The 11,367-nt window shown below is 35.0% G+C and overlaps 1 protein-coding gene across 47 annotated transcripts in view; it reads left to right on the plus strand.

Moving 5' to 3' along the window:
• Positions 1-10,030, plus strand: part of MECOM (MDS1 and EVI1 complex locus) — a 591,497-nt gene extending 581,467 nt beyond the window's left edge. For 36 of the 47 annotated variants that reach the window (XM_070072545.2, XM_070072547.2, XM_070072544.2 and 33 more), the window contains 3 exons: positions 3,581-3,817; positions 4,644-4,827; positions 8,494-10,030. In XM_070072545.2, the coding sequence (XP_069928646.1) occupies positions 3,581-3,817; positions 4,644-4,827; positions 8,494-8,628 (556 nt within the window). In that variant the 3' untranslated portion in view covers positions 8,629-10,030. The remainder of the gene's footprint in view (positions 1-3,580; positions 3,818-4,643; positions 4,828-8,493) is intronic. The other 11 variants (XM_089330973.1, XM_070072552.2, XM_089330972.1 and 8 more) reach the window with 1 other exon arrangement.
• The last annotated feature ends 1,337 nt before the right edge of the window (positions 10,031-11,367 follow it).

Here is an 11,367-nt window from a genome sequence, read left to right on the forward strand (position 1 = left end):
AGCTGTGATGTCTACGATGAACGCTAGCTTTGCTGTGCTTACTTATGTGATCACAAAAATAATAGCACTGATATTAATTCTTACCACCAATGGCTGATATGTACGTAGCGCATATTGTGTGTGTGATACTTTGCATTGAGATAATGACCATAATTTTATTAGTGAAGGAATGGAGGCACTAAAGGTGAAGTAACTTGCCAGATTAATGATAAATGGGATTCATCCTGGGCTGCCTGGTACCAGAACTAACTTTATCAGCATGCTGATCTGCCTGGCTTGATAGCCAGACAGAATATTTTATCCAAATTTCACAAGTATAAGGGAAGATCGTCGCTGGGATTCAGCTGAATCACTGCTCAAAAAAGGTTACTAGTATATATCAACTATTATGTATATTACAAGCAATAGATGATGACATATGACACCTTTTCTCTCTGTTTTTCTCTCCCTATTATATATATGGGAATTCATAAAGTTCATGGAAAATGTGTATTATGAAAAAAGTATGGCTTTACATTTTTTATACCAAAACTTATTTTTAAATTATGTTTCCATCAACTTTTAAAAGTACTCTCATATATATATTTGTGTTTATATATGTATACATATGTATGTATGTATGTATGCATGCATATATTCACATGAAATTCTCATTGAAGAGCATTCAGATCTTTCACCTGGAAACTCTTTGCTGAATTGAGATTCAATTGTTGCTTTATATCCTCTGCAGCAGGTGCTCATTGCTCTGTTGTGTTTCAGTGCACCACCTGATCATGGTGGTATGGCTCTCTCTTGTCATGATCAACACAAAGCTTATGTGGCTTCATTCAAAAAGGAAAGCTTTTAGTGTTTTTGATAGTAATACTTCACACATAGCTAGCATTATACATCATAATGTGTTTAATGATGTATTATTTTACCAACACTACTAGAAATAATTTTTCTTATCTGTAAGTTATAATTATATATCTGATATTGAGAACTACACTTTTTTTGAATACAACTATCCAATGGCGTCTTGTATTGATATGTTGTGTTGCACATTTCAATTTAACATGAAATTCATTGGTGAAAGTTTCATTTATTTTTTTCTCCCTCAGGGTTACAGAAAATGCATGATAATTACTACAACACAGTTCTCATCAATTCTCATGTTAATTTGATATTAATACAAATAGAATAGATTCCATGTGGTTCATAGATACAATTCTAAGAATATAATGATACATCCCTTCCTGCTTCTCTTTTTTTCCTCTTTCTCTCCTTCCCTTCCTTTCTTTCTTTAAATTTTGAGATCACATATTTTTAACTTACATTAGTGTCAAAGGCTCAATGCTCTACTAAATGGTTTCATCACACAAGTATTATTGACTTTATATCCTCTTTTTGATGCTATAAAAATGTCTTCTGGTAAGGTGTTCCATCAAGGAAAGCTTCAAATAAATATTTTTACCAAAATAACAAAAACATAGGACCATATGTGTTCTTCAACTATCTAAGTCTATGTAAGGAAGAAAGGAGAGATAGGTCTGCCCAGCCTCTAAGAAGTCTGATTATTACACAGCAACATTGTGTAATAGGATGTGTCTTTCCCTCTCTTTACCCTTTGTATGCATATATGTGTGTCAGAGAGAGAGAGAGAGAAGAACGCACAGATGATCAGAAGTGCAAAGTAGTAAGAACAAGGAAGAAACAGAATCATACATTGTGATAATGATATGTACATGATGCAAATAAGAAATATTGTACAAAATACACCATTTGGCTCTGAGATACCTATTCAGATTTCTTAGCTCTTAATTGGGGATTTGTAAGCCAGAAAAGCTCCAACATCTGGCTTCAACATGTCTAAACAGCACAGAAATAGGAAGGGTGAGTCATCTAACTTTTTCCCTCAACTCCTATCAGGCTACTTTTGATGAATAATTTATCCCCTATAAATTGCCACATTTGAAAGCATAATTAACAAATAGGTTTTCTTAATTATGTTGGCTTTGTTACTTTTGGTTTTCATCCACACATTCTTTTGTTCTTTTTCTTTCTCTTTCATTTTTTAAAATAACAATTTCGATCCATTCAAGCTTGCAAGTTGGCAGTGTGTCTGGAAACTAATAATTTATGTCTGCACAAAATATGTTTTCATCATTCTCTGATAAAGGAGGTTAAGAGATTGGTTATATAAAAAGTTTAGTAATGATAGGACTTTTTCTGGTCAAATGGATTTGTACTGTGTATATCTATCACATCTAAGATTGTTTTATTTAATGAATTGTGAGCCTGTGTACTGCAGGAAATTTAAATATTAAATTATGCTCTCTTTTTTTGTATGTGGGAATGTGATAGAGGTATGTTGCTAATAACTGATCTTCCATAATCTGAAAAATAGTTATATGTTTGCGAAAATCACACAAAACTGTAAAGAGAACTTCGTAGTCCTCCATAAGTGTTCTGAGTTAGTAATACGTAGAGGAGCAAGGAGAAATGCAAAGGTTATGAATGCCCAAGAAACCAGGGTACCTGGCTGCCTATGATTATTCGATCCATCACTAGATTTCTGAACCTGAAGTGAGTGATTTGACTTCTTTGGCCATCTGACTTTAAAAGGAAGAGATTAGTAAAAGATGCATTCTAGTTCGAAACAATTATAATTACTTTGTAACTGCATTTCAACTTTTAAATCTTACAGAAAAACTTAAAAATTTATGTTTATTTTAAACTCGTTCCAGGTTCATAAATGCCCTCAGATACATTATATTGGAATTCTTGTATAATTAATCTTTTATATTAAGCTCTTAAATCATGTATTATAATCTTTGCAACCATAAATAAAATAATTACAATGACTTTTAAAAATATAACTTTCTTTTGCATCATTGTATGAAACATGCTTGCTAAATGAATGTCAAAAGATGTTTGTACAATTATATTTCTGGATCCTTTCCCAACCTGGTGTTTGCTTGGGGAAAGGGGAATGTTTTTACATTTAGAATATCGAGGATGATTTGTAAACAGTACAATTAAGTGAGCTGTCAGTCACCTCAAAGTTTGGGTAGAGTGTCTAAGTGGAATACACTACAAGTGTCAGAAACAGCAAATACTGGTTCACCCTTAGCAGCTGCCCTGAGACTGAACTCTAGGGTTCATTTTGGCCATGGGTGTTGAAGCTGTAGTCAGTGGTGCCTAGGAATACAAGTTTTCTCGAAATCTATTTTAAATGGTGGATAGTTATATAGTAATTAATATATCAAGAAGGGAAAACATTTGTGTACTTTTTAAATCATGCAAAACAATATCATTTATCAGGCAAAGTCTTGATATGAAATGGAAGACTGGATTGTTTTCCAGTTCTGCCAGAGGCTCGATTGGTAATCTGAATAATCATCCAATTATTTTTTCTTCATCTTCTCATTTGTGAAATTATATGATTTCCCCAAGGTTGCCATAAAGCATTAACAATAAATATTTCCTATGACAGTGTTAAAAATTTTATGTGTTCTTAGGAAGACGTAATAAGAAATCTAACTGCATGTTTAAAAATAAAACTAATCATTGGACCTTTTTCTTTTTATGCTTTTGAAAGAATGAATGGCAGTCACTTTAAGGATGAGAAGGCTTTGGTGACCAGTCAAAATTCAGATTTACTGGATGATGAAGAGGTAGAAGATGAGGTGTTGCTAGATGAAGAGGATGAAGACAATGATATTACTGGGAAACCAGGAAAGGAAGCAGGGACAAGTAATTTGCATGAAGGAAACCCTGAAGATGACTATGAAGAAACCAGTGCCCTCGAGATGAGTTGTAAGACCTCTCCAGTGAGGTGAGAACCATGGGTCACTTGAGAAGCTAAGCAAGCGTGGAGCCCCACGCAGGTGCAATTGTTCCTGGTTTCTTTTCCTATCAGAGCACTATTCCAGGTGGTAAACAACTGATGGGGGAATAAGTCATAAAAATTAAATCTGAATTAGCAAGGCATCCTTAAGACATCTCTTTTAAATCGATTAAAATAAGGTGGCCATTAACATCCTCTGCAGGCATGTACATACACCAATGTTTGTGGGACCTGGTTAGCCTGAGGGAGGCAGAATAAGCACAAATTACCCAAGCGTGCAACCCTTTAATTTTAGATGCTAATTATAAAAGAGAAAAAATAGAGATTTCAGCACTCTTAATTCATCCAAATAACCTGGTATGATCATCAACCAGATATGATTGAGATAAATTTTACTTTACTAGGTATATATGTAATATGTGCTGATGACATTTTAATGGAAAAAAACATGCAAATAGTTAACTTGGTGGGCATATATACTCAGGATATTGGTCACTGACCAAATATTGTCATAACTAGCTTTTACTTTAAATGGAAATTATAAATGTATGAATTTTATCTCCACACGGTGCTAAATTAACTCTTATCTCAAACATATGCTTGATTTTAGTAACTAAAAATTTTAAGAGAAATACACTTAAAAATATATCTGTAAACATTTTGAAGAACTCAATAACTGATGCATGCTATTTTACATTGCAAGTACAACATGGACTTTGACAGCTGTATAGATGCAAATGAAAGTGATTTGATTAGATAAGAAACCAACAGGAAAAAGAAAAAACGTCTGTGCTTTCCCATTGGTTCATTTTAGGTATAAAGAGGAAGAATATAAAACTGGACTTTCTGCTCTAGATCATATAAGGCACTTCACAGATAGCCTCAAAATGAGGAAAATGGAAGATAATCAATATGCTGAAGCTGAGCTGTCTTCTTTTAGTACTGCCCATGTGCCAGAGGAACTTAAACAGCCGTTACACAGAAAGTCCAAATCACAGGTACATACTTTCCCGCACTCCAGCATCACGGTGACATTCTGCATGAAAATGTACATTTCATTTGATTTCCAAAAAACAGATATTTTCTCTTTGCAATATGATAGAATCCAAACAGGTTCAGGTGTTATACTTAGAATGTTCATGTCTTTGTCTTTGACTGAAGCAAAATAGTTAACAAGCACCACAACTAATACGCTGTATTCTACACAGAAACTTCTGTGACAAACCCTAGCTAACAATAATCTCTCCTTTAGTGTGCAATGCCCTTACTTCTGAATAGACTATACTATTTGCTTTGAAGTATTTATATATTTCCCCTAAATTATGTTCTAGTTGCTTTGCATCTATAAATTTTGTCAACTTAATTACATTTTAAGATTTTTTGAAAATGGATTTATATGCTTGTTCTCTTAATACATCTAGTCAATTATTAAGTCATCTGCTTATAGCATTTAGGGGTAAACTGAGGATCCAAAATGAAATGAATTGTCAAAGATCTGTATCAAATTAGTGGCATATCTGGGAATAAAACTTAGCAACTTTTATTGAATGAATGAATGGTACGCAATTTCATTCTCTCAGCATTGTGGCAAATAAAAATAAATCTACTTAAGAATCCATACCTATCAATTAAAGGAGCCTCAGATATTTTATTAAAAAATAAAGGAAGTCAATACTTTCTGTTTGATGTCCATACTCAATCAGATTGCTCATTCAGTTCAATAAACTTCCTATTAACATATTTATTGGTCACATTCGTCCAATTGTTTGATTTTGATGTTGGCCTGACATAGCAAGTAATGTGACCCTATTGACTTGTACATTTGGAAATGATTTCCTGTATGGGTGAGATAGTCTCGGCTGGTCTTAACCGCAAATACAGAAATATCTCAACTAATGTGGGGGAAACATTTGGTCAGTAAAAATCAGTCAGATTTTAATTATCTTTAAGTATTCAATATAGTGAAGAGTCTAAGGTATTGTGTATGGAAATAGGCCAAATAAATACTCATTCTGAATTGAAGTAAAATCAGTTGGCATTCCCACTAGAGGCTGTTAGAGTCTAGCCCCATGAGCTCGAGAACATCTCTTCAAGATCATGGGTACCATTTCTGAATTGTAAATGGGAGTGATGGAGAAGGCATCCTTTTTTGTTCTATGATTATATGGGAATGAAAATGAATTTTTTAATTTTTAGAATTAAAATTAAACTAGCCAGGGTAGACCTCTCATTCTCACTTGGAGACATCTATTTTAGGTGACTTGTATTTTTTTAAAAAACTTGATTTCCCATTCTTCCTTCCTAGTCAATAAAAGAAACCTGGAGGACCCATTTTTCTGCTTTTAAATTTCTTTCAGTTATTCTGCCAAAATTACTTTTAATTGTAAGGTACAATACCTAAAGCATTTCAGAAACCGTCAGATGTGATAGAAAGCAAAAGGGTCTGAGAACCTGGAGGTAATGGATATGATATATTTCAGTACCAGCATTTTGACATAAAGCCCTAGCCCCCTGAGCTAACAATTGCCATCACAAGAAATACTAGCCTTTTGCAATCCTAGCTTATATTTTTCTTGTTATTGATTATATATCAGTTGGGCCATTTTGCAAACTGAATGGATTTCATGAAACTCATCACTCCTTCCTTCATTCATTGATTCATTGGTTTATCAACTGTCCATTATGTGCTGGTACTGATTCTTGTGCATGAAAATGTTTATTGTCTTGGATTGCAAAATGGAAGATATTATATATTTGCCATTTTCTATAATATAAAGATTCAGATACTTTATTTAAAACATTCATCTATTTACAGTGTCTATAGTGTTTATACTGATTGAATCTAAGATATTTGACCAATACAACAATGGCTTTATTCTACATGGAATCTTCCTTCTCTGAAAAAAACCTATCCTCCAAAAAATATCATCATGATAATAGGCACACTGAGTTAAGCATGTTGTAGTTAAGCTAGTTGTATAAGTTTGTATCTATGATTTCTCATCAATCCTTGGGAGCAAGTACTATTATTATTTTTCATATTTTATATGAGGATGGTGAAACTTAAAATGCTAAGCAACTTGCCCAAGATCACACAGCTGGGTAAATAGAGGCAAGTTGGAAGTCAGGATTAAAATTCAGGATTCTAAAATTCTTTGAATTCTTCCTTTAATCTTTCTAACTATTGGAATGAATTTTACTAAACTCTCTCAGAATATTCTATTTTTGATCTATGACAGTGGATGCATAATGAAAATAGATAATATATGTTCACTGTTCACTTAACCCTATGAAGGTACTTCAAAAAGTTCATGGAAATTGAATCAGAAGATAAGTTTATTTTGGTGCAAAACCTTTTAGAATCCTCACAGAATTTTTTCATAACACATATTTTTCCATTAACTTTTTGAAGATCCCTCTTACATTAAAGTCTACAAAGGAATCTATATTACGTATCCTAGATTCCTGAAGACCCTGCACCATGGCTGGCATGGTGCAGATGCTTAAGCAATGTTTGTTAAGTGGGTATTGAGATTTTGTACAGGTCAAGAGGGCAAATTGTATACATAAAAGTCAAATGTGTACATTTAGCGCAATGACCCAGCAAATCAAAATCAGCCTGCAAGGGCAGATTTTCTAACTGAATGCCACGGTTATGGAAGAAACCACAGACTGGCCACATGTCTCAGCATGACTCCCAAGATGAAATTCTGCCTAACAGCAGAGGCATTCTGTCTTTGTTTACAGACAGTGGAATGTCTTTGGCAGAACTTTAATGATTCCACTTCAGCAGCATTTTGACAAGCAAGTTTAGCAATGGATGAGACCAACAATAGCAAATCAACAGTGAAAAGTTCACTCACAAGTCAAGACCAAACATTTCATTTGAATATTTCACTTGGCAGGAAATGGGGATCCTCTCAGCAGTTGAGAATTTGACATGATAATAGGGAAGAGAGTGCACTTCCTCAAGAACACCTCTGTGTACCTTCTGCTTGGCAGACACAGGCGCACAAGTTGGTTAGGACATGGTTGAGTCTTGCATTTTGTTTCAAGGTCTTTGGGTGTCAGCATTTGAATATTTCTAGCATGGAAGGAAACTGGGGACAGGACACTGGGTTAAAAGTTGGCTAGAAATAAGTTTTGATTCCAGCTCCCCAACTCTCTGGTTGAGTGACTTTGGGCAGGTTGTATTTACCCTTGGTGCTATTATCAAGTGGAGGGGCCGGAGTGTTTCCTAGTCTACAGCTCCATCAAGACAAGTCTGTACCCTTTTAGTGTTTGGACTTTCACCTGTCAGCATGTAGTAATAACTTTGTTGAACTGAACAGGTGTAGTGGATGGATGGCTGGATTTCTGGTTGGACATGGGGGAGGGCTCATGTTTCTCATTGGAAGCCCTATTGACATTTCAGGTAGGGTAATTTTTGTGTTGTTCTGTAGTATGTGTCGATTTATGGTCCCTAAGCACTGAAAGACAGCAGTAATCCTATGTCATTTTAACAAGTACAACACATGCACACAAAAAATGCCTCCTTGAAAAACATCCAGGAAGGATGCTCCTACTTTGGGTCCCTTTTCTTTCCACATTCATCACCAATATTCTTTATGTTGAAAGTGATATTTTTCGAATGCCATTTACTGAGTCTCTCCTTTTTACCCCAGGCATATGCTATGATGTTGTCATTGTCCGACAAGGAGTCCCTCCATTCTACATCCCACAGTTCTTCCAATGTGTGGCACAGCATGGCAAGGGCGGCGGCAGAATCCAGTGCCATCCAGTCCATAAGCCACGTATGACGTTATCAAGGTTGACCAGAGTGGGACCAAGTCCAACAGTAGCATGGCTCTTTCATATAGGACTATTTACAAGACTGCTGAGCAGAATGCCTTATAAACCTGAAGGGTCACTCATTTAAAGTCTGGTGACCTTAAACTGAATGATTAAAAAAATAAAGAAAAAAGGAAACTATTTATTCTCGATATTTTGTTTTGCACAGCAAAGGCAGCTGCTGACTTCTGGAGGATCAATGTGACTTCATGTGATTCAATGAAAATGGAAAACTCGCTGGGCAGGAAGCGTCTTCCAGTTCACCCTGCCCTAGCGTGTGGGTGGGTGAGAGGGGCAGTGGAGATGGCAGCATTGATAGGAATGAACACTCCTTAGGAATGGAATTCTTTTTTTGTACAAGATAACCTGACATGATTGGGAACAGTTGCTTTTAATTACAGATGAATTTTTTTCTTTGTTAAAGTTTTATGTAATTTAACCCTTTGAAGATGGAAGTAGTAGACGGATGAAATGCACAGTCAATTATTATAGAAACTGATAACAGGGAGTACTTGTTCCCCTCCTTAACTTTTGCCTTCGTAAGTACATTGTTTAAAACTAGGGAAGAAAAGGGTATGTGTATATTGTAAACTATGGATGCTTATGCTCAAAGAGGTGAAGTCAGTGAAGTAACCTGTTTATCACCAGACCACTGTACCACTAATAAAATGTTTGCCAAATCCTTGTAATAACATCTTAATTTTAGACAATCATGTCACTGTTTTTTAATGTTTAATTTTTTGGTTGCGTGTATCATGTATTTATTTGTTGGCAAACTATTGTTTGTTGATTCAGATAGCACTGTTCCAGTCAGCCACTACTCTATGACGTCTGAGGCACACCCTTTCAGAATTCCCAGGACCAAGGTGACTCGACCTGTGTATGGGAGTGCCAATGGTGTTTGGCTTTTCTTAACATTCCTTTTTTGTTGTTTTGTTTTCTTTCTTAATGAACTAAATACGAATAGAGGCAACTTAGTTTTTGTAATACTGAAATTGATTCAATTGTGTAAATGATTATAATTTCTTTCATGAAAGCATGATTCTTCTAATGAAAAACTGTCCCCCATATTTTATGCTGGTCGCCTGCAAGCTTGTGCGATGTTATGTTCATGTTAATCCTATTTGTAAAATGAAGTGTTCCCGACCTTATGTTAAAAGAGAGAAGTAAATAACAGACTGTATTCAGTTTTTTTTTTTTTTGCCCTTTATTGAGAAACCAGATTTGTTTTCTTTTTGTTTGTAATCTCATTTTGAAATAATCAGCAAGTTGAGGTACTTTCTTCAAATGCTTTGTACAATATAAACTGTTATGCCTTTCAGTGCATTACTATGGGAGGAGCAACTAAAAAATAAAGACTTACAAAAATGACTATTTTCCCCACTGTGTAGTATTTTCTCTTCTCATGCAATTTTTAGATTACTTTTGGGATCCAATCATATCAAGATACTATATCTGAGACCTTGATGCCCTAATGGATGTATGGAATCTAGAATATGTTTGTGGTGTTTTGAGATTACCTAAGTGATAGTCCTTAGCTAACAGGGAATCCTGCTAATTGTTCTGAACTTTCTCTCTGTGGTGAAAAATCAGGACTAATATGTCCTGTGTGCTAGTCCTGGTGTCATTCCATGTTCACAGCACCCATTTTAATTGGGATGGAGAACAACCTATCATTTTTCTACTGTATTTTACATCAAATATGCTAAATGGAGCTCTGCTGCACATTTTTGTGTTCAGTTATCCAAGTAGAGGAGGCAGCCTTAACTTTCCTATTATCCTTTTAAATTTTTGTCCATGTGCAAAATAGCCTTTTTTGTAGTTACAATCAGAGTGCAAACATGGTTTTGTGCATTCTTTCTTGTAGCAAAAAATATCACTGCATCGTGCTACCAAGTTCTTCAAAATAATCATATAGCAGTTGCCCCATAGTCCAAAAAGTTTGATCTCTAATTTCCTCTTTCATTTCAATTTTGCTGAAAAATCAAACTGATTTCTGCTTTTCATGAGTGTGAGCAAGAGTGTTTTAATTTGCATGCATGTAATTGTTCCTGTATATGCAGAATTGGAACGTGCAGAGTGATAGGTCCTTCATATGGTACATTCTCCAGTGGAGGAGCAATTATGAGTATTTCTTCTTGCTCCTTAAATGTAATGCCAAATAGTTTTAGAATAAAGTAATACAATTTTGCCTGACTATAGAGATTTAACAAGGCATGAAGAATAAATATGACACATGGAAATTAATCCAGACTAATTTCTTTGAACATTTTCTAAGCCACAATGTGAAATACATAGAGAATCTCCTTGCATCATTTCAAAATGTCAGTAGTCTAGGAATTAATAATATGGGATATATATTGACTTTTTTAACAGTCAGGAAGCACACTAACACTATAAATCCATAACTTAGGAAAAGAAGAATCTGGCATTTGGGAAATAAGAATAACACTGGAGTTACTGTGCACTTTTCTTTGTTTTAAAAACAGCATACTATGGAAAACCAAGAGTGTGGCAAAAAATATCCTAGCCAAAGGATCTTTGTGAGACCTCAGTGGAAAGAAGGGACCATCAAAGAAGGATGTGCTTTTCTCTGAAGGGAGGAGAGAACTTCCACATTGCTTATGCTTGTGTCCAAATACTAATGGAGTCTGTGGTCACAAAAGGCTTCCATAGCCTTGGCAGCCCATGGCAAGAGCCTCAGATGA

This window comes from Oryctolagus cuniculus, chromosome 4 (genome assembly GCF_051225735.1).
Source record: "Oryctolagus cuniculus isolate XC-2025 breed Fujian yellow rabbit chromosome 4, ASM5122573v1, whole genome shotgun sequence".
NCBI lineage: Eukaryota > Metazoa > Chordata > Mammalia > Lagomorpha > Leporidae > Oryctolagus > Oryctolagus cuniculus.